This window comes from Nesoenas mayeri, assembly GCF_963082525.1.
Source record: "Nesoenas mayeri genome assembly, chromosome: 1".
Classification (NCBI taxonomy): Eukaryota; Metazoa; Chordata; class Aves; order Columbiformes; family Columbidae; genus Nesoenas; species Nesoenas mayeri.
The window spans coordinates 31,422,849-31,447,260 of NC_137541.1; the positions used below are offsets into that span (position 1 = coordinate 31,422,849).

The 24,412-nt window shown below is 40.5% G+C and overlaps 1 protein-coding gene across 2 annotated transcripts in view; it reads left to right on the forward strand.

Annotated features, from left to right (window-relative positions):
- The window catches only part of PDZRN4 (PDZ domain containing ring finger 4), a gene marked incomplete at both ends in the record, with an annotated part of 247,573 nt that extends 223,553 nt beyond the window's left edge, over positions 1-24,020 (forward strand). For both annotated transcript variants that reach the window (XM_080346990.1, XM_080346991.1), the window contains 5 exons: positions 6,283-6,381; positions 8,602-8,664; positions 12,351-12,452; positions 15,905-16,021; positions 22,494-24,020. In XM_080346990.1, the coding sequence (XP_080203116.1) occupies positions 6,283-6,381; positions 8,602-8,664; positions 12,351-12,452; positions 15,905-16,021; positions 22,494-24,020 (1,908 nt within the window). The remainder of the gene's footprint in view (positions 1-6,282; positions 6,382-8,601; positions 8,665-12,350; positions 12,453-15,904; positions 16,022-22,493) is intronic.
- Positions 24,021-24,412: the final 392 nt, after the last annotated feature.

A 24,412-nucleotide genomic window follows, 5' to 3' on the forward strand; every position in this document is an offset into this window, starting at 1 on the left:
AGTGTTTTGGTTTTACAGGCTGGACTCTACTGATAAATAACCAACATGAAAAGCTGACATGCTTTTTCTCTAAAGGTAATGGAGTTAAGGAGACAAGCTGGATGCTAGTTAATGCTAAGAAATTAAATAAGTGACATAAACAGAACGTGTTTAGGAATCTCTGTCTTAACCATGTCACAAAAATACAAACCCTGAGCTATGAATCACAGATTCTGTTACACTGGAGAATAACACGAATTAAACTTAATTTGGTATTTGACTGTGTCTAAATGGTGAGATTATATTCTCATTGTAATGAGGACTTAAATGTTAACTGAAATTATCACACATCGTCCATTTAGAAAAAATACTGTTGTGTTTTGATTCCATACTGTCCCTTCTAATGGTATTACCAGAGTTCATGGGACCCATTACTCTGAAATATTGTATGAGTGAAGGGAACTCAATAGCTGTTGTGACTTTGATAGTATCTCTCTTGGTCCTTTCAGTGGTGTGCAACAATTGCTATAAAGGCAAACGGGGAATATTGGAAGTATGTAGAGTATTTATAATATTTCTACAGTGCCGTTCAAACACTGTAATCATTTATTCTTTTATGCCCTACTACCTTGGTAGTGTTTGCATTGTTTTCTGCTTACAGATAAGGAAAACAAGTCTACAAAAGGTTACGAGGTGACTGCACCAAAGCAGTTACAATTGAACGGGGAATAGGGACTTAAAGGCAGAACACTTCTGGAAACCTGCTAAAAACTGTCTTATGAGCCAAGATCTTACGAAATTTATTCAAAATTATGATGAATTTGAGAAAGTAGGGAAATTACCTTCCTCAGTCTAGAGCATCATCCAGGGAAGACTCTCAAACATATGCCCAGTAATTTAAAATACACCCAGTTATTTTTCAGAAAGTTTACATTTCTTGATCTTGCAACCAGTTACCTGAGTCAATAAGTTCATCCTCTGTCATTTGCAATGGCAACCTTTTTTTAATGCTTCCTTATTAAAGGTTTCTGTTCTGGAAACGAGTCAGTGTGTTGCCTTACACAAATAAATTGAAAAGGCAATTGGCAAGTTTCCTTGTCAGCATAATCGCAGGAGACTCCCAGTCCTAGGACATCATGTTTGGACATGAAGTAGCCACGTGTAGAGTTTACCTTTGTTATACCTTTGTCATAGGATAATGCTGAATAATGGATTACCTTTTATTAGTTATACTGGTCCACAGTACATACAGTAAACTAGTCTTATTACATTTCACATCCAGTAAGTCATGAGTGGACAAAAAGTAAAAATTGGCATAGAATGAGACGATATGATAGTGTCCAGCAACTGGACTCTAAACCCTTTAGAGCTGTGTTTTTCTCTTTAAATTTCCATTGCACTAGAGCAGCCCAAGAGGCACAGTTCAGTGGAAAGAATTCAATCAATGTCTTCACTAATTCTGTGAGTACAGTAGGTCAAATTCAACAAAAATATTATTATCACAGAAAGTGTCAGGAATTCCCTGAACCTTTTTATTCCCCAGCAGTCCCTGAGGAAGGGACACATCAGATCCCAAGTTTATTCTGAGTTTCAAAGCTGTTCAGTTTCATCCAAACACCGCAAGTTCTTGTATGGGCTTTGAGAGTCTCCCTCCTTGGGAAGAGGGTAGCTTGCTGTTCATCACAACAAATTTGTATTGAAATCCAATTTCTTGTTTGCCTTATTTCCCACCTGTATAAAAGTTTCTTCTCATCACACAGAAGTGTGAGAAGGCAAGACAAACAAAGGATTTGAGGGTGAGAGAGCAGAAGGTAAACAAAGTATCAGTATTAATAGATTATTTCAATAGAGCCCAGCTGTGTGCATGATTCATATGCAGAGACACAGTCACTTTAGTAGATGGGATTTCCTGCTTACCAGGCTATAATTTCTTTACAGACTTCTATAGGTAGAGATAATAGGGTGGGTTATAATGTGAGAGTAAAAGGAAGGTGATGCAGGGGCTATGTGGATGTGAGCACTTACTGAGAATGGAAATGTTTGGGAGAAAATGGGAGAAAAGGGTGAGTGAGGCTGCTGTCTGTGAATATGGGTGAGGGATTGCTTAGTGAAAGAGTGAACTGAGAAGGGCTTTGAAGATGAAGACAGAAAGATTGCGTTGGTGGAGTGGGGTGGAATGGTTTGAGTGGAAATGAGAGAGACCAACAAGCAGTGAATAGACGGGACAGAGCTCAGTCACACTGCAGATGAGTTGAGTGTCATTGAACAGGGAGTAGCTAATCTTGACAGGAAGTGGGGGCAGGATTCATAGGTGTGTATGGCTCAGTGGAGACCACTGGCAGAGTTGTCAGCAAAGAAAAATGGAGCAGAGTAAGCATTCCATGTGTGTTATTATTCGAGCACAAGATAATCAGATTAATAACTCTTGTCCTACATCTGAGTGCTGCAAAAAGAAATTTCACCAACTTCCCTGTTAGGCTGTAACCTGTTCAGAGCTCATTTTTCCCCTAGAAGGCTGTTTAGGAATGGTCACTGAAGGGCTGGTTCATGGTCTATTTTCCAACAGACTATCACCTTTACTCTTTGTAATCTAGCTTTTAGTTGAAAGACCCACTGTAACTGCAAACTGATGCAAACTTTTACAAGATCTCCTTTAACAGCCCTTAACCTCTTTTCAGCAATCCTAGAAAACCAACAGACCAGTTTATGACAGTTATAATCTACTTCTCTACCACTTGAGAGAAATTACATTATTAACCTAGCCTTCCCTCCCCAAGGAGGTGACAGGTCCTTGCTTGGTCTTATGTCTCTTGAGGCTGACAGCCTATAAACTGGTTTTCCATCATTGCTGTGAATGACAGCCTTTGGGAGACAGAGGCTACAGCCACTACTCCATCACTTCAGAGGATGACCAATGTAACCAGTTTTCAGTCCTTCAGGATCATGATCTGCATCTCTTCACTATCTTTTCTATGTCTGAAGAAATCAGCTACCTTGGAAATTTGCATCCCAGTCTTTCAAGATAGGATAGTCCTTATTCTAATTTCCATGTCTGTCTTCTAACCCAATATTTTATGGCAAAACAATGTAAAGTACTGTCTTCACTGTAGCAATGCACTGAATTATTGTTCTGTCTACACAAAGAAGAAGCAAGTCAAAGATTTAGCAATTTGGCATTGATTTCTGTCACTTGGCAGCAGGGTACTCTTTGTGTTGAGGGGCAGCTGCTCCCTGAGTGCCCAAAAGAGAGGGAAGCTGTCATCTCCTGAGCTCTCAGTCCCAATTCTTATGCCATATGTCTGTCAGCACACTTCATGAATCCCCAAAAATTGTTTCTCATAGATTTTTAAAATGCTAAATCTTGAAGCCTGTCAGTTCAGTCCCTACATGCACGCACACAAAACCCAAAGAGAAACCAACTGTATGTGTATGTGTCTGACAGCGTGTGTGTCTGTGTGCATGTGCATGTTTATCAAGGGATTTCAGAGAAGGAAACTACATTCTTACAAATTCATTACTGCTGCTAAACTTATTGTTTCTTCTGATAAAGACCAGTTGGAAGAAACAAACAAACAAACAACAACAAAAACACTAAAAAGCATCTGTTGCAAAATGCAATGTCAAATGCTTCTGACCATGATGGTCCACGTTCTCTAGTGTCTTAGTTACTGCCCTTCTTTTGATGTTGTTTCGGATGTGCTTGTTATATAAAGCTAAAGACTGGACTTGTGGGCTTTTGCTCTGAGAAATTATGTAATATTTTATGCAAAGTATTTTTGAAGTTTTCAAAGCTGTTTTGTCCACTCTGATTTGTTTGCATGTGACCAGGATGTATCGCATTTTCTGTACAAAAAAAGATGTTGTGAGGTTAGTAATGCAGATGTGCAGCAGAAAGTATGTACTTGAGTCTAGATGGAAAAACTTGAAATGTTTATTTGGCCTTTAACACTAAGTAGCAGTATTTCAGTCATAGGTATCTACTGCTTCTAAGCAGCCACAGCCATGTGCAGTCATCGGACTACATCCCATACAGTAATTTAGGACAGAGGTAGTCCCAAGAGTACTAAGTACACAGATCTCAGCTCTAAGCTCTGCTCTTGGGAGGAGAAATGAAAGCTGTGGCAACTCAAGCACTTTGTACAGCCAAGGCTGGTGCCTCCCAGTCAGAGGATATTAGTCACTGGTATTTGTCACCAGCTGGTTCCCAAAGACAGTTTTAGCAAACCTCTTGGACTCCCAGGATGGTGCCTCTAGGGTCATCTTCATTTTCCTTTGCTCTTTCATGCCCTAAATGGTTAAATTATTCTTCTCATTGAGCCAGCACACTGAAAGGATTCAGTTTGTTTGCAGCCTGAAACACTTGTACAGCTTTATAGTAACATTGTGAGACAAATCATCCACAAGAACTTCAAGGTCATTCCCGACTGAAGGAATTCTGTTCGATGCAGTCCTTGGGGCCCTTGTCCAGCCTCAGTGTGGGGAGACGGGAGATTGTGCCGGCAGGACAATGAAAGACAATGGGTTTCAGCTTGTGCACAGCTCCTCATTTGCCTTGATTTAAAGGCCCCAGTCTCGGTCCTTTATGGTGTATTTAGGCTTCCTTATAGGCCTCCAAGGGACCACAAGCTTCTTTATTCCTTAAAAGTATACCTTGTTGCTGTAATTGAAGCTGTTTTGTTACTGTAATTTCTCCCTAATATTACAGTTCTAGTCAAGTGTTCTTTCCCTCTGGAGGCATCAATTATTATGGGTTTTGAATAGGCCTCCCTTCAGTACACATACTTTCCATTCCCAATGCCAAAATCAGGTCATGGCATTTCTCTTCCTTAATAAAACATGGTCCCATGTTTCTTCTTTTAAACCCAGTGTTTAACATGTACTGGTGATTAATTCCACTCTCACCACCCTATTTAAAACTCCTGCCACATTAAATAAAAGCTAAAGAATCCTACAGGTTTTGTGGTATTATTTTCTACATTTTCTTAGTTTCCATTAAGACATAGAATGTCTGAAGTCCAGGGAGCAGTTTATAGGGTTTATGCAGGTACTGAACCCATGTAGATGTACGTGTAGGTTACTGAGGGAGCAGGGGAGCAAGCCATAGCAGTGCACTTCGTCAAAGATGTTGAGCTGAAATGAAAATGGCACAGGGTTCATCTGCTAACCCATGTGTGTGAACTGCAGGTTTTTCTCTAAGTTGTTGTATTTCAACATCCGGTCCCCACAACTGGATCGGACTCAGTAGTGAGTCCTCACTGCTGTGCGCTCTGTGCCTGTTTGTGGATTAATCTGCGTGACATCTCTGGAGATGGGGACAAACAAGCTCTGTGTCACAGACTAAGAACTGAGGCCTGGTTTTCTCTCTTCTTTTTTTCACACAGCCATGAGAAGCAGAAGCTGTTAAGCTCCAAATGTCACCTGCAGACTTCCTTTAAATACATATATCAGCTAACGTTTCCCATATGCAACTAAGCTAATACCCTGTACTATTGAATTCATCGTGCTTTATTAAATTATTTGTTTCACAGTGTTCAAATCAAGTGCAGCTTTGCATTTTGTGAATGATTCCCCTATGAAACCCTAAAGATGCTCTAACTCAGATGGGTGTATGTAGTAGTTATTACCGTGCCATCTGCCCTAAAACTTGCACTTTTCATGAGATGCCGCTGCTGGGACATCTGGCACTAAAAATATGTTTTCTGCATCATCTCACAATTGAGGAGGATGCCACGGCTGTTCAGCTCCACAGGAGATTCCTTGAAGCATCCTTCTGTTGCCTGACAGCTTCTGCAATGAAGCTATGGCACTAAACTGGCCAGGGGAGGAATTATGCTATTAATGGAAGGCTGTGCTTTTGCTTTATTGCTTGGATTGCTGTTAGAAGGGAGTGGCACTTGTGTGATGGATGGATTGATTGATGTGTAGCCAGTTTGTCTTATATCCTATAAATCAATAGTTGGCTATGTAATATACTGAAAGTCAGCTTCTATTATTGGAAAGCAAAAACTGCAAAACCGATGCACAGCTATATTCCTCAAAGTTTGACATGTCTTACTGAACTGTTTCTATACAATTTGAACCTACAATATCTTGACATTTCCTTCTTAATTCACAGAATATTTTCCCCCTTAAAGATGCTCACAAAATGTTGTGTCTCGAATCTGGGCAGTATTAGTAGGTTCTGCAGTATGAGTGAGTATGAGTGTGTCCTACAGTATGAGTAGGCTTGGTGCTCTATTGTGCTACAGAATTGTTTCCACCCTTGGCAAAAGCCACCATGCAAGCCTGTGTGTTTTCTTGTAGGAGGTGGAGCTGTGCCGTGTTAGCAGCCAGGAGAAGCTGGGGCTGACTGTCTGTTACAGAACCGACGATGAGGAGGACACAGGGATCTATGTCAGTGAGGTAAGGACGTGGCAATGGGGAGGAGTATTGGAGATGCTCGTGGTGGAGGGCTGAATGTGCCAGGGAATGTAAGAGCAAGTGCTCTGAGACCAGAGAGCAGACATGTCGGCCGTCAGCCAGCACGTGTCACTTTCAATTCATTTAGATTATCAGTTTAAATTATGCTACCCAAGTAGTATAATCATTACTAGTGAGCTTCTTTAATGTGAATGCTTTTAACTACAACATCATAGTTAGAGAAGTACAAAGCAGTCCGAGCATGGTCTGAATTTTGAAAGAAATATGCCCTTATGATGGAAATCAGGCAGAATTTTTAAGGACAAAAGCACCTTGTGCATATCCTGCTTGCATTCTCCCCCCGCTACAATCTCAGTAATTGTCACAGTGGGTAATCATTATTTTATTATTTGTGGGTTTGTCACAGTTGTGGTACACACAGAGGTACCAGGGATGGGTGGAGAGAGTAGTTTGGGAGAGGAATACATAGAAAGACTAATAATATTTTTCTTGCTAGACAGAAAATAGAATACTAGATACTGAGGTGGGATGAACCCTCAGGTTTTCATTAGCTTCACTGTGAAAACATGGCATCCAGCATGTATCACAGAGTGTTAGTGTTTCACGGGGTCAATCCACAAGAATTCAAAAAACACTAGCTCCCTTTGAGTCTTCAGCCATTCAAAGAGGGTTGTTTTTCTGGATAAAGCAGAATTCTTGTGAGTCCAAGGTCACTGGTGAGTTCATGCTCACTGGCGATCATCCTGCATGAACTGCGTTCCAAATGTGTTGCTTTTGGGACATGTTGAACCAAATTTGGACATTAGGAAAAGGTTCTTCACTGAGAGGATGATTGGTCACTGGAACAGGCTCCCCAGGGCAGTGGTCACAGGATCAAGCCTGTCAGAATTCAAGGAGCATCTGGACGACGCTCTTAGTTTTAGGTAGTGCTGTGAGGAGCAGGGAGTTCGATGCGATGATCTTTATGAGTCCCTTCTAACTTGAGATATGCTATGATTCTGTGATTCTAAATTCTGAGTGAAGCCCATGGACAGAGAGGATTGGTAGAGAGATATATCGTACATATCAGTGAAGGGAGATAAAGGCAACACTGCAAATTCACAGACCAGCAGCAATGTCAGAGAACGTGAAAAGCACAATCTTGGAACAAGATTGAGGAATTAATATAAAACTAACCAAGAATAAGTATTCCACCAGTTGTATAACTGCTACTATTAAAATCTGTTTGATCTTGTGAGAATGAAGAGAGTGCAGGAATCTCTTAATACATTCCAGGATTAAATCTCGAATGTGCTGGTTTTCCTGCATGGTAGAAATTTCTCAGATCTTTTACAGGGAATGTAATTATATTGTCTTACGTACTTGATTAAGCACTTCAGAATCATTTTTTTTTCTGTGACAATGCACAATAAGAAAATAATGTCTAACAGCTGTAGAGGATGTAACCTGCAAACCAAATGTTCAACTCAGATGTTTAGTTTGAAAAAATAGCTTATGGCATGACAAGGCAAAATAAATGATTTAAAATAACCATCAAGTGAAAGGTGATACATCGAATTGCCCTGCAATGAACGGTAGGTCATTGCTCAGTGACTTTGATGAACTGTTAATGGACCCCTAAACATCTATTTAGGTTAAACTAACTTAAAATTAACTGACTCAGACCAGGAACAATATACAATACCTGTGAGTGATCTATACAATTTAGATCCTTTGGGGTTTTTTGCTGTTTCCTTGCAAGCTGCAAAATTCCAGAGGAAATAACAAACGGATAATGGAGATAATAATTTAATAGTAAATGTTTCCATGAAAGAAAAATAAACTTGCTCTTTTCTCAAAGACAGTATGGAGTAAACAACTGCTACAGAAGCACCTTAGTCCATAGTGAACTTCCAGAGAAGAGGGACTCTGTCATTAATTCTTAGCACTCTGACAGCTGAAGGTTAATGCCTGATGGTGGCATAGGAAAGTACTAATCTCAAAATCTTATGCTCCCAACCCTTTCCGTCTTTAGGCTTTTATCTGAAACAAGTTTATGCTACTATTTAAAGAACTGTTGAGTTTATATGACTCTAAATGAAGCTTCAGATTGCCTCTGTACAGAGTAAAAATGGTACTTTTTCAAATTGTGCAATTGTGCAGATGTTATGATTTCCACTAAAAATCTTTCCATGTTCCATTACTGGATATTGTCCTGTGCAGGTTGATCCGAACAGCATTGCTGCCAGAGATGGCCGGATCCGTGAAGGAGATCGCATTTTGCAAGTATGTGACAATAGACTCTTCCTTAAACTCTTTTTTCAGACAAACGCGCAGTGCTGTCTTCTCTGTGGACTGTTAATGAGGGAAGGTAGTTCTCTTTGTTACTGTGATCGATGAGAAAATCCATGTCTGTCTGTTTTTTAACACAATAGCTGGGAGCTACAGCGTGTGTACTGAAAAATGAGAATGACAAACTCGCTCTGGCTCATGCCCTTATGTCCCGCGTCTTTTTTTTGCCATATTTATTAGCAAATCTCATTTCCACTATGTTCATCTCAGTGTCAAATTCTAAACAGGGACCCTGCAGTCATAAATATGGGTGTCAGAGACATGCTGATTGTTCACTGATCGCATAAATTTGGGTAAAAGTCACTTGTGCTGAGCATAGATAGTAAGTACAAAAGTACAAAAAAGTGCTGTTAGTGAAGGATGATCTTGGACATACCTCAGGGGGGGTTCATTAGGCTTTTGTTAATATTTTCTTTCTTCCACCAGTAAGACATTGCTATTCTGAGTTATTTTCTTATTTACCATCTTGACTTTTTTCTTTTTTTCTCCTTCATTTCTGTTGGTCTGCTCATTTGAAGAGCTGCCCCGAAGACAGGTTTGTGTGGTACAGCACAGCCCCTGTGGGTGAGGGCGGCCGTCTGCTGGCTCTGGAGGGGGCAGCGTACCTGTGCAGAGGGGAAAGGAGCTAGAATGGCAGTGGGTTTCTGTTTTCAGTGAGCAGTGAATGGCTCATTTTTTGTCCTAGTGACAGCATTACAAAACAGCTACTAAAAATCAGTACACTGGAAAGTCCTTGCTGTATTGTAGCATTTTAGTTCTGGTTCCCAGTCAATTTCCCTTGCGTTTTGACCTTTTTTCAGTGAAGCCCCAGAAGTAATTCCTGGTGTGACAAGTCACTTTTCTGTAACTGGTTCTATAATTGCCCTTCAATAATTTAGGCACATGAGCTTTTGAATTGTCGCAAGATCAGCCTGTTTCTTCCCTCCAGTCTTTTCATTTCTGTAGGAAATTTCTTTTCTGAAACCTGTACTTGTATCTCTTACCCTGCTATTGGCTTTGGGAGCCTAGCTAACACAACAGGGTCTATGAGCTGGCTTACCAAAGTGGCCCATCTTTTGGAAAGGAAATAATAAGTCACATTTTAATGCTAGGGCTCATTCAGGGTCTGCTGGTTTAGTCTCTTTGTGGCTGGGAATGTGCAAACATTCACAGGATGGATGGTGTTCCTCACCCAGAAGACACAGACACCATGGCATGAGAGCAGTGAGCTCCTGGGTGGTACTTGGAATGATGGGAATAAATCATGAAGTGCAGCTAGGAGTGGAAAAGTCAGTGTACTGCCTCTGCACCTTTCTACCTACTGAAGAAAGGAAACAGGATATATTTGTATTATTAACTTTCAAAAATGAGAAAAAATAAACTAGTTTATTTGACTGAGTAGAAGCAACTTTCATTCCTGCTTTATATATTTCAAAATAAGGAAACAGAGAGTAGGTCCATTTTCTGCTCCTTTCCTTGGTTTCTTAAATTTATGGGTGGAGAGCCAACAGCAGTTCAGGCAAATATTCTCCAGTTCCTAATGAAATCCATTTCAATTGTGAGTAAAGACTCTGGGAGAAAAGCATAGGTAATTCTGCCGTCCTTTTGTAGACTGGAGCATTACTTTAATGTCAGTGCTGATATATAGCTATGAATTTGATCATTAAAGTTAACACCCGGAGAGTTATGTGGGGTTTACTTTCATATCTGAAAACACATTGACCCTCTATCTACTCTTATTGATGAGATAACTCAGAGAAATAGAAGGTGACAGTGCCATTATGAGGGGATTACACTGAGGCTGGGAGAGAGACAGATCCTTGAGCATGGGGGCATTTTCTGTGAGTAGTGGATGGCATTGGTTAAGTCTAGGAGGGATGCTCTGTTTTGTTTATTTGTCACAAAATTACAGTGGTTTTCCTCATGTTTTTGAGGCTGAAACTGTCCCCTTCTCATTCTCACAAACCTCACACCTCTCCTGTCACCTTTCCAGTTTCTTTAAGCATCTGAGAACAGCCTGAGTATTTCACATTAAATGTTACAAAGTCAAAGGAAAGATTTTATAGGGACAGTCCTAGTGAGACTTGCCTAAAATTCTGCTGGTTTTAGCTGTGAACCTCCAGGCTGACAAGTGCTGTCCATGTGGTTGAGAAGCCGTGGGGTAGACTCAAGTTCTGCTTGTCCTCCGTGATGGTGCATCTGTTGGGGGTGGGCACCTCCAGGCTGTGCAGGTCCACAGGGCCACCACCGCTGCCCCTTGGTGTCACCGGAGCAGCCACCATGGCTGGAGGTGTTTAGCACAAGCTGGAGATCTGCTCCTGCACCTCTTTGGCTGCATGTCTACTTGTCAGGTTAGGGCAGCTTTCTCACAAACCCTTCATGTAAGCTTTGAAAGGTCTCAGACATTTTACTCATTAGATCAGAGGTGTCGAACTCATTTTCACCGGGGGCCACATCAGCCTCACAGTTGCTTTCAAAGGGCTGAATGTCATTTTAGGACTGTATAAATGTAACTACTCCTACATTTCTACAGCCCTGTAATTACATTCGGCCCTTTGAAGGCCACCATGAGGCTGATGTGTCCCCCAGGGAAAGTGGGTTTGACACCTCTGCATTAGATCATCAGGGCACATGGGGGTTTTCTTTGATCTGAATTAAAGCTGTGGTTTTCTCTTTTCTTTCTCTTTACTTTTCAACCGGGAAGTTCCTGCTGGTTTGAAATCAAACCCTTACAAGGTTTTATTTCCCCCAAATATTCAGATCCTTCTGTCTTCCAGTATTGTTTACACCCATTTTCAAATAGACCAAGTTGGTTTTGGGGTGTGGTTTTTTGTGTTTTTTGTTTTTATTTTTTTGTTGTTGCCACAATGAGAAGAGTCCCCCTCTTGTGCTGTGAATTGGACAAAACCAAATATGCATGGAAAATTAGACTTCTATTTGATTCCCTCAGTAAAAGGTTTTGGACAATGCAAAATGAGTTTGTTACCATGTAGTCATCGATGTGACTGTTTAATGAGGTGACAGAACAGGAGAAAGGTAGCAAGAAAAACATATCCTCATTGGAGAACCACTTTTATTTTGATTATCCCCTTGTAAGGGGGATACATATGTTTTGTGTGGTTCTGGATACTAAGCTGTCCACACAAATATGAAATGATTAAATGGAGCAGCAATAAGCAGTGGCCTGTAAGTATTGCCTGGTGAGAGATAATACTGTAGCTCTCTAATTGGCTCTCCACCAGCATACCGGGTGACTGATTTCAGCTGTAGCATTACCAGTCTTGCTTCCACCAGCACTATTATCTCAGAGTGACACTTCCATTACTCTGAACGGAGAAAGATGAACGTCACCTGTCAGGGGCTGGTTAATTGTGTTGCTAGATGTATGTTACCAGGGCGCAGGTTGGACATTTATGAACATAACTGCTTCCTCTGATGTCCGCCATCCTTCAACGATCGATACAGCTCTTACAGTAAGCGCATAATTGAGTGAAGGCACTTACCACGGAGGGGCTGAAGATGAGCCCGTTGCGTGAGTCTCATTGTCCATACATTCAGCACAAATGAGCTGATATCTGCCCTTTATTGTGTGTTGCTTTGTGGAAATAGAAACTAATGTGCCACTTTCATTTGTTTTCTAGATAAATGGCCAAGATGTCCAGAATCGGGAAGAGGCAGTGGCATTGCTCTCCAGTGAAGAATGCAAGAAAATTGTGTTGCTGGTTGCAAGACCAGAGATGCAGGTTAGGCTAAATAGATGCACTGAGCCAGAACCTGGGTTATACCATACATTCACTGTCACTGTAAATAATGAACTGCTGAGAAATAGGAATGCCAAAGTTCCTGACAAAAGGAGGAAACAGATAATTGCAGAGCTTTATCCCTGTTTAGCCAACAAACAAAATAGCACGATAATACTAGGGCTTGTTTTCCCCAAACTAGGCAATTGCTCTCCAGCAGAGTAAGCAGTAAGCAGGTATACAAATAAAGCTGACAGCACTAATATGATATTAATAAAATATGAAGTAGAACTTGAAAACTATGTATTACTTGTTAGATGGTGCTTATTTGTTCTGGGGATAAATTTCCCGTACATACCTCAGTCATTTATATGAACTTACACAAAGCTGTAGTTGGTCATTGGTGATGGCTCTTTTTATCCTATGCACTTAATAAGCAGGCATGTAAACTGTTTATGTAACAATTATGGAACTTTCACTACAATACCATTCAGCAAACCTGGATCTAATTGTTTTTGAAGTACCCTGGTCACAAGAAACTGCTTGTACATTACAAATTGTATCTTGGGAGGTGCATTTTTAAAAGCTTTTAGAAAAATTTCTATGGTTTTAAAAATAAAATAATGCTAATGTCAAGAATCTTGCCATGCCAAGATTTTTTTATATCATTGCAGGGGACAGATGTTAGGTTGATCATCAGACTAAAGGAGAGGTGGAGTGGAAGAAGAGTACTGTTTGTATTTCCCTTTTTATTCTGTTTATAGGTGATTGCAATGCAAAAAGACATTATATTTTCTCAGTTCTCTCCATCTGCCAACAATTCAGAATTGGTTATGTTGCCATTTGTCTTTCATGCTATTGATCTGATATTCTCAGTCTCGCTACATACATACTCTATATAAATTAAATTGAGTAAGTGTACTTCAGTGCCACTTGGAATCTCTACTTGAATACAGTAGTTATAAAAGATTCACAATTTCAGCACTCATTTCCTTTATGTTTTTCAGGAATCTAAACAATTCCCATAAAACTGGTGACATAGTACAGCAAAAAAAGCCATGTATCAGTTTATATTGCAAAGTTATAGCCCTCACTGGAAGTTGCAGAAGTTTTGAAAGAGTTGTTTCAACATTATTCTTACTATTTTTTACTTAGATTTTGTTTTTCATTAAGGAACAGAAATCTACCCACTTATAAAATACAGGCCCAGGGCAAGTTCATTCTCTGTGTTTGTTTAGACTGGTCAACATGAAAAAGTTCCATTAATATGAGATAAGGAATTACTTAGCTGTACCAGTATAGGTTCCCATATGCATGCTTCTTTCACATTATAAACGTGTGGTTTGGCTTGGGCTTGGGGCTTTGGTATTGTTTTTTTGTTTGTTTGTTTGTTTAATGTATGTGTTTTAAGAACATGCTCATACAAAACTGAAGAAGAAGCCATAGTGTGTCAGAAATCAGGCTGTCCACAAACTGATTTCTGCTAGTTGTATTTCTTTGACTGTGGTAAAAGGCAGCAGGATTAGGCAGGCTTTTATTCTAGATAGAAAATGTTAATGAAAATATTACAATCTTAAAGGGTGACTGCTGAGCACGTTCATTTGGTAACAGGGAAGAAAACCTTATCTGGTCATTAATTTGCACAGTGAATACCAATGAATAATTATGTTTTGAAACAGAGCACCAGAGGACTGCATAACCTGTTAAGTATGTAAACAAATGGCACAGGCATGTGCATTCACATGTGTGTATGTGCAAACAGTCTATGTAGTGCAAATGTATACTCTACGATTTTTATTCTAAAAGCTACAATATAAGATAAGCATTACCATTACTTAGGGACTGGGTCTGCCACAATCAAAGCAGCAGATTTGCCCAAGTGAGATATATCTTTTGTCCTCTATATTTGTTAATCTCTGCAATTTCCTCAAATGAGAGAAATTCATCGGTGTCCTTACGGTAGAGGAAGGCTGTGTTCATGCTTTCCTTGGGAAAAAGAAGCAAACAAGACAAGTAAACAAAACTATTGGCCAGTACCAGATTTTTCAGAGAATGGTTTGAAAGTCCCATGAAGGATAAACATGAAAATTACATGCCTTCAAGAAAAAAAAGCCTTCTTCTAATCCCTGTTGGGCTGGCTTTGCCAAGGGAAATGGAGACAGGCTTGTTTTCTTTAGAACAGGAAAGAGTTCATTGGCATGGGCAAAAACACATCAGAGTTTGTGAAGGAAACAGTGGTTTCCTGCCAGTATTCAGCTAGAAGCATTACACAGAATCACTCACTCCTTGTGTGGCTTTGAACTACTACTTGCTGGTTTGGTGTAACTTTTCTGACTTGCATCTGTGGCCGGAGCTCTCCTGGCTTTTAGGTAGTGGTACCTATAGCTGCTGTAGGTGTTGGCCCATGTTACACTGCTCTTGCTGTCTTGGGACATGAATAGTTGGTACTCTTATAATTGTCTAATGCTGACACTTTCACCTTCTAGCATACTTTTTGTTACCTTCTTCCTCTGGTTCCTTCACCAGTGACAAAACAATGTGTCTTTCTTTCTGCTATGATCTCATCATTGTGGCCAGGAGTGCCGCTGACCAATATTTTACTTTTCGACGCAGTGTGTCACAAGGAATTGCAGATGTAAATGTCTGTGTGCCACATGCACACATGTGCACAATGAACAAAATGGGAAAAATAGTGTTTTTGCTAGGGGTGCCTGTTTTATCGGTTTAGAAAGATGTGAAGAGTGCAAAGTGGGTACGGGAAGAGGATATACTCACTTGACAGAAAACACAGCATCCCCTCCTGTCCTTTTGCAACACTGTCTTCACCAAGTGTCAAAGTATTATTTTACACTTGGGGGAAAAAATAAACAAACAGATAAGCCTTGCTTCCAGGCACACCGCAAGAACAAAAATAACCTCCCTTTAAATCACCACCTCTTTCTGTCACCCTCTTCTGTTTGTTTCTTTACCTGGAAGATCAATGGGAAAACAGTGACAGAAACACAACATAAGGTTTCTATGGAGGTGGCAGCAGCAGGGCACAGCGCTGAGATGGAGGTTGTTAGAGGAAAGAGCCCGGTTGCCTCCTGGCCCTATTAGTAACGTTGCTGCTCTTTCAGCGCGGGGACTCTCGGCAGTAATGAACATGACAGCTTCAGGATTATGCACTGTGCCTTTCATACCTTTTGAAAGGAAATAATGTCTGTGCTGTGCAGTCTCCCTTCATTATGAGAGAAAATCAGTCATACTGTTTCAAGAAAGGATAAAAGGCATGAGTCCCGTTTTTTTTTATCCTTCTTTTTCTTCCCTTTTTGAGACGTGAACTCCTACCGCCTGGCTTTCTGAAGAGAATCATTAGGATAAAAAGAACTAGTCAAGCATTGCCATTTGGGTTTACTCTGTTTTAGCGTGTGTCCTTGCTAACATAATATAATGTACTAATGTATTCTTTGCAGCTGGAAGAAGGGTGGCTCGATGATGAAAGGAATGACTTCTTAGAGGAGTTAAACTTGGAAATGTTGGAAGAGCAGCATAATGAAGCAATGCAGTACACAGCCAATGAGGTGGAGCAGGTAGGACTGCTACAAACATATCATTTGAAATTTTGATAGATATACTTTTTTATTAATAAGAGAATGAAATGGTGTCCAGTAAAATGGAGTCAAAGGCTTTGATGGAATTCTGTCTCTAAAATGCTGTCAACTCCAGCGTGCTATAGGTACGGAAAAGAACAATAGATGATTAAGCCCAGTATCACAAGTTAGCAAACCATGTAGGAGGCTATGATAAGTGCAGATTTCTCATTTTCTATGAACACTCAGAATAATAGTGCTTTCCTTCTTTAATTCTGAAGTGTTTGGGGTTTATGTTGTTATATGTTATGTCATTTTTTTTTAATTAATTGTATCAGTGTGGCACCTAGAGCTCCAAGTTGAGATAGATGACCCTCTTACATGCATGTGAGGTATGAGCCAGCCTTTGCACCAGAGAGCTTGCAAAACAAGATGGAAAAGGTGTTTAAAATAAACAACAGGTGTTTTGGTAATACAAGTCTATTTTTCTTATACCGGCAGCACACAGCTCAGCATTTGTTTTGTTAATGGAGACAAATAAGCATATTGATAGTATAGTCTCAGCTTGCTGCTGTCCCAACTTTTACCTGCCCATATGTGCTGTAAGCAACGTGACTACAGCAAAGATGCATGCACACCCCAGCCATACAGTTTCATCAAAGGATGAGTATTCTCAGTTGTACTTTATTGTGGAAGGCGTGAGTGACCTTATCCACACCTGAATCAGATGATCTATCAGCACACACACCTGTGTGGAGCCAAGGTAATAAAATCCAGCTTCATCTCCTGGCTTCTTGGTATGTGCAGCTGGGGAGAAACTGTTTTTTTCACTCACAGAAATTTGTGACTTGCAATTTTGTCCCCATTCTGAATTGGTCAAAAGCAGAGCCTGAGGCATTTTTCTTTGAATTGAAGACAGAGAGGAAGACTGTGAGAGTTTTCCTTCTTCTGGAAATCAGGGAGCTTGTTTGGCTAACAGGAGACCTGGCTTCAAATACCTTACTGCATGGTCCACACTGGGGTCTGGAACGTGCATCCAGCCTGTTTGCTCCTCACCTCCCCTCCAGCCTTGATGATGGGCTATTGACCAAGTGGTAGCTCCTATTAAAGCTATTCACTGTTCATAAATTGAATATTCACTGGGACAGAGACACTGACAGAATAATTAAGTCAATTATCTGGAAGATGATAGATCAGATTACAAATCCTTGATCTTACAAGCATTTAATTATTTACACAAAGTGAAGTAACTCCAGGATCAGATGTGAAGGGAGCCTTGGAACAGAATTTATAGTGGCCTTTTAGTTATGACCCTCTTTTCCAGGCAGTGATCCAAGCCTCACCTTCCCAAGTTAAATGTGCTAACTACTGCACTGCTAGCTACTTTGAACTGGTATTTGGCATCTTCTTTATTTTTTTAATCACAAATTTTATCTCAGATTGCGAAACATTTCCTGTCAAAAAGAACACTTGTTCTTCACAAAGCAATTTTCCTCACACAGTGATATTTTCACATCAACCCCCACTTCTGAAGGAAATTCTTGAGCAGTTCTGTCTACAAACCCTTACTAGTCCCTCACACGACATGTTGGGGCCTCTGAAATCACTTCACAGTTGTGACCTTCTGCTCCCAAGTTCTTGTCAAACTTTGGCTTTTTCACTGAATTTGGGTTGCAGATAGTGTTAGTTATTGAACAGTGGTGTTCTGTGAAGTAGTTTCACAGAAGCCATGGAGATTACTTATTCCCAACTGAGATCTTATACTAAGGATAGGGTTGTTTGGGTTTTTTTTTTCCTCCTGTTGAGATTTTATGAAAAAAATACGGTCACTTGTGCTGTCAGTGCCCGATGTTGGTTGCTTGAAGTAATTCTAGGACAGCCAAACATTTCTTTGCCCTTCTGATTAGTAATCGAATCAACCAAATGCAGCTTGGTGTGTAATGGGGCGTCAGTAATTTGTGACAGCTGCTGTCTCTCTAGACTCTATGTGGTGACTCGGCAAGTTGGAAAACTGGTTCTATACTCCTTGTTAGGCTGGGAAATCTGACAGTTTCCTGAGGTGAATCACATAATCCATCGGAGCAGTGAAACTGCTCTCATGGCAGCTGCCAGTGGCCAAGCTGAGTTTCTTCAGTCTCCCATGTTGGCCATGGAGATTTTGCTCCAACACCAGCTTTGATTTTTGTGAATCAAAACACAGTCCTCTGGCTTCATATTCATCTGTCGTCATGAATCTTATGAACTGCAGGAATGAATACACACTGTAGCAGAATATTCTTCCAAATACGAGTCTGTTTTGCAGAGTGCGATTTTAACATCTAGTGTGAGCTGTCACAGAAAAATTTGGTCCAGTTTGTAATAGAAGAGTCAAGTAGATAGTCATGTCATTTCTGTAAGTTTTTGAGCCACTCTATAGAATTCAGTGAAGAATTTTATCTGCTCTTATAGAATAGTCCAATAAAGCTCAAGGAAGGATGTAATTCTCCGTTTTTTATAACACATTGTATTCCCTCCCCTTTACAACATCGCAGTTCATTGTGCAGCAGAGATAACTTTCAGAAGAATACCATACATTTGCTATGCAGAAATTCTTATCGGGATCATGGAATATATCAAAACCTATTAAGAAGAGAAAGAATTGGATAAAAAAAATCATTTGAGTTCATTCAAAGCTGAGATGCAGAGAAAATATCTGGGGAAAATTCTTTTTTGAGGGAGGCCTGTTTTAAAAGAACAACATTGTTTGATGAAGAGCATTTTCCCTTTTAGTGCACCACTGATATCAGTCCCAGTCTTCCCTGGTGGCTGGAGTACTTCGTGGTTATCCTGCCACTGGAGACTCCTCTTGCTGTGGTTCATCTCCCTCTCACTGTCAGAGACTGACCAGAGAGCCCAGCAGCAACATTTATTAAAACCTTCAACTGAATCTCACTGTCTTCAAACTACAGTAGCAGTCTGGGCTTTGAGTCCCAATATACATCATAAATTGTAAAATGAGAATAGAACAGTGCCTGAATTCCTGCAAGATTAGCCATTTTATAGGCATGAATGCTTGCTGGAGCTGAAATGCAGAATCTTTTGAGGTTCATTTATTGCTTGATTGTACGCACCGCCAGATTCGTCTTCTCATTATCTGAGTTCTCACTGAAAAGATGAGGCCTAAGGAGCCCTTTGGTATTTCAAACAGAAGTAATTGTAGAAGAGATTGACAACCTACGTTTGAAAACAAATACTTTGTTTGGAATTGATAATAGATAACACTGATAAAAGCAACACACTGACAACTGGAGACTATCTCTTGCTTTTCAGAAGGGGCTTAACCTGGAATTAGGCTTGCTACTTTTCAAAATAAAATTAAAATAATCTTATATTGTAAAGGACTACTCAGTCTGTACATGTTTAGGAGCAATGTCAAGCATGACAAGTCCAGGACAGAAATGCCAGGTACTACCTTACTTGAGTCACAGTGGATTATTTTAAAAGTATGTATCAAAAACACACAGTACAATAAGTATCTGTATTACTTTACATTTTCTTAACTGAACGAGCTACAAGTATAGTGGAGAAAGATTTAGCATTTTAAGGGCATCTGCTTTAGGTTGAGAACCATCTGATTGTACAGGCACTTGTTTCTTCCTGACAGGGAGGGAAACCCAAAGTGACTGACATTCAGCTGCGTGTCCTATAGACACATTTGGCCAAATCAGTCCCACTCATGTGGTTTCTGTTAGACTGGAAATATAAGGTTTGCTTTGTTTACATCTTGTGTGTGTGTGTATGTTAATTATGGGTAGTGTAATGAGTACATGGCAGCGTATTCACTCAGTCTAAATCAAGTGGAGATTGAAGGAGCAAAGTTTAAATTGTCAATAAAAGAGTTGTGGAAAACAAGAGCCACTACTTCTTAAAGTGTTGATTGCATGGGCCTGAACTGTAAATCTGTTTCCAACACCTGTACAAATAGATACATTAAGAGATTTTTTTCAGAAGTGCTCAAATATATGCTTGGTGGTGTGGCACCAATGCTGGAGACATCAGAGAAAGTATCAGGGACCTCAGCTCCTGTAAGCCGTATAACTGTGCTAACGCAGGATGGATAAGCCACCATCTTTATGGGTTTGTTCATATGGATGCAACTGGTGCTATGTCACGCACCTCAGGGTCAGAGAGCAGATTGTGGCTCCCCCTGTTTGGTAATGCGAATGAAGCCCTGCGTTTGGGGCAGGCACCTGAATCCCTGGCTGTTCTGCAGCATGGCCTTCCCAGTGTCTGGTGGAGCTGTTCTCCTTCGTGTCAGTAGTTAACTATTTTCCAGAGCAGTGAGGATCACGGGTTACACAGTGCAGTGGCCAGGGTGAGGTGTAGGTGACCCAGACTGGGGTCACTGCTCTGCTGAAAGGTTTGGGGGCAGAGGAGGTCAATACAAGGTAGAGCAGCTCCAAAGCAGGGGAGAGAGGGGACCAGAATAGCTCATGTAGTGGCACTCACCTGGAGGAGGTAAACTAGAAAAATGCAAAATTGTGTGTGAGTATTGTAGGTGCTACTCTTCACATTGCCTCTTCCTGTGACAAGAAGATACCCTTGTTTTTTAAGGGATAAGTAGAAAGATCTGAGAGTGTCTCAGATCAGGAAAATACATGCCATTGGATTTTTTTAAAACTGGAGAATTATCATGAAAGTCTACCTTTGTCCCTTGCAGTATCAAAACCTAGTTTCCAGAAAATTCCGACCCTACAACATCAAGAAACATCTAACATTTTCATGATCCCTTGAATAACACCGGATACATTCTGTCCCTTGATGCTTAAATTCAAGGGGACAGTTTCTCCCCATTTCGGGAGAGCGAGAGATAGTGATTGGCGCATTACTGGTGTGGCTGCCCAAGCTACATGAGAATTAAACTTTTACTGTGCATTTTGTTTTCAGCTGTACATTTATGTGCAAAAGGATGAATGTAAAATGTATGTTGTGATTTTAAAGAGAAGCGGTTTTTGCAAGTCTTGTCTGACAACAAATTACTAAAACATATTTTCAGAAATGTTTACCTGGTCCATCACAGACACTGAATTCCCCTAGTGGTGTTTCTTTCAATATTTATTTTTTTTGCACTGTTACATTGCATTTGGGGGGTGGAGGTTATTTTTGTTTTTCTGAGACTAGGCCATTATTTTTTCCTAACAACTGAAGAAAGGAAACCAGTCAAAGGATGCATGATCCTGAGGTGCACATGTAGAGAGGAGAAAAGATGCAATAGGAGACACATTTTCATCCTGTTTTATTGCCTGTCAAAGTAGAGGAAAAGGAAATTATGACAGTGGCCTCTTTGAGTTTGTTTCTTTTCATTGGGTGCACTGTACATTTTTTCTCCCTAGATTATTACTACCATTATACACAATTATGCAATTATACCTCCTAAACGATGGGCAGCATTTGATTGGTACAATGTACAGTTAGATATTTGGTGAACAGGCCATATAAATTGCACTTGGCATGATTGTTCTGTAAAGGGAATGGGCGGCAATCCTTTGCTCATCCAGTTTGAAAAATAAAGAGCCTGTCTCTTCATAGACGTATTATCTCACATTATTTGTGAATATAAATAGGTTGAGAATATAAATAGGCTAGGTACAATGAGTGGAGTGTGAATTTAAAAACAACAGCCTAAAGCTTGACATTGTACCCATGGCGACCGCTCACTGTTGTTTGACGCTTAATGGTAAAAGGCTGTTTTTATTTCTAAGGAACATAAACTCTAGCTAGGGAGCAAAAATGGTCTCTGGGGATGCAATGGAGAGAGGTCTATTTGAGCAATATCCTAGAAGTCAAAATGAACAGTCTTTCAGAAAAAGACTACTGAAAACAAGAAGTGTGAGAGAGGGCTGTGAAGGTTCTAGTGGAAAAGGCTCTACAGGCTTAAACCAGGCCCATCTTTGTGTAGCAATCAAGGAGTTCACTGTTTAAAAAAAACAAACCAAAACAAAACAAAACACAAAACAACAACAAAAAACTAGTCTTTTTGCACTCTTTTACATTGTACTAGTCAGTTTGAATGGCTGCTTTCTCTATTTTTTTTTTTAAGTGATACCAGTGCTGAAGCTTTTTCCCAAGTTTGAGAAGATTTCAGCTCCACCAGTCTCTGGCCATAATCCAGAATCAAAAACAGTGCACCATCTGGTGATCATTATCTTTAAGCACGGCAAAGAGATGGCTTAGCTAGAGAGGGAAATATTTCTTTCCGGACTTTAGAAGATGTGTCACTAGCGCTGTAATTCATCTGCTTCACTCAGTATGGCCACCACAGCATGACTCTCAGAAATGTTTAAAAGCTATGAGTGGTAGGACTGCTGTTTAGTGATCTGTTTTAATTCAGCTTAAATCAGATCCCAGCTGTTTAAGCAAAACAGAGCTGGAAAATATTCTTGTGTAAGATGGTCTGCATTCGATAATCATTTTGCTTTGCTCATTTTTATAGCCAAAGAAGCATGAAGAGGAGGATGGCACTACAGACACTGCAACCTCATCATCCAACAATCACGAGAAGGACAGTGGGGTGGGACCTACAGATGAAAGTCTGCGTAACGACGAGAGCTCAGAGCAAGAAAATGCACCTGAGGAGCAGAACAGCACTACCCTGCAGAGCAAACGGGAGCTGGGCCACAGCCAAGATACGTTAGGAAGCGTTGAACTCCAGTGCAATGAAAGCTTTGTGTCTGGGGAATACATTGAATCTGATTTCATAGGAAACCCAGAGGAGGAATGTGAAAGGTTTCGGAAGCTGTTGGAACTGAAGTGCAAGATTCGAAACCATGGGGAGTATGACCTGTATTACTCGAGCAGTATGATTGAGTGCAACAGAAGAGAGCAAGATGGAGTGGAGCATGAGCTGCAGCTACTCAATGAGGAACTGAGGAACATTGAACTGGAATGTCAGAATATTATGCAAGCTCACCGGCTCCAAAAGGTGAGGGATCAGTATGGAGACATTTGGACTTTACATGACGAAGGGTTTAGAAATTATAACACCAGCATAGATGTACAAAGAGGCAAACTGGATGACATCATGGAGCACCCTGAAAAGTCTGACAAGGACAGCTCCAGCGCCTACAACACAGCCGAAAGTTGCAGGAGCACTCCACTGACAGTAGAGCGATCCCCTGATAACTCTCTCCAGAGGATGATCAGCATCACCAACAGGAAAAACCTGAGGAGCACAATTGCAGCTAATCAGTCATCCTCAGGACAAAGCAGCAGGGAGACAACCTCAGTCAAAGCCAAACCTAGTGAGCAAAACAGTGCTGCTGAGGATACAGTACTGGCATCAGAAAGCAGCAAGTTCACAGACCAGGAAAAGCAGAGCAGCGAGCACATTCCCTACCTGTCTCCGTATCACAGCTCTCCTTACAGGTATGGGAATATACCTGCTCATGCAAAGCATTATCAAAGCTATATGCAACTTATCCAGCAGAAGTCTGCTGTGGAGTACGCCCAAAGCCAGCTCAGCCTGGTGAGCATGTGCAAAGACTCACAGAAGTGTGCAGAGCCCAAGATGGAATGGAAAGTGAAAATAAGGAGTGATGGGACGAGATACATCACAAAGAGACCAGTTCGAGACAGGATCCTGAAGGAACGTGCCTTAAAAATTAAAGAGGAGCGCAGTGGGATGACTACAGATGATGATACAATGAGTGAGATGAAGATGGGTCGCTACTGGAGCAAAGAAGAGCGGAAGCAGCATTTGGTGCGAGCTAAGGAGCAGAGGAGGCGGCGGGAGTTCATGATGAGGAGCAGGCTGGAGTGTCTTAAGGAAAGTCCACAGAGTGGCAGCGAGGGCAAAAAGGAAATTAACATTATTGAACTGAGTCACAAAAAGATGATGAAAAAGAGAAACAAGAAAATCTTGGACAACTGGATGACAATCCAAGAACTGATGACACACGGTGCTAAATCTCCAGATGGCACAAGAGTGCACAACGCCTTTTTATCAGTTACTACTGTATGAACCCAACTTCTTTCAGACAGTATACTACCAGTTTAGGTAGAGTACGATTGCCTCGTTCAATGTGGCATTTTTATATATTTTGTGACTGTTTATAGTTTGACCTTTTTGTAAGCAAAATTACCTGGTAAATTTTAATTTGTTTTTCATATAATGGTACCTTCTTTATCTGGCAGTCTTTCTTTATCTTGCAATATATTCATATTATTCATTTGTAGGAAAAAAAAAAAGAAAAAGAAAATCAAAACAAAAAAAAGTGGAGAAACCAATTACTTTCTTAACCTAATACATATCCTGTAAGTTAAGACCTGGACTTATTTCTCTAGTTCTCTTTTTTCTACTTTAGTAACAATACAATACCAAAACAAAATGCTTTATACTGTATCCTTGGCTTA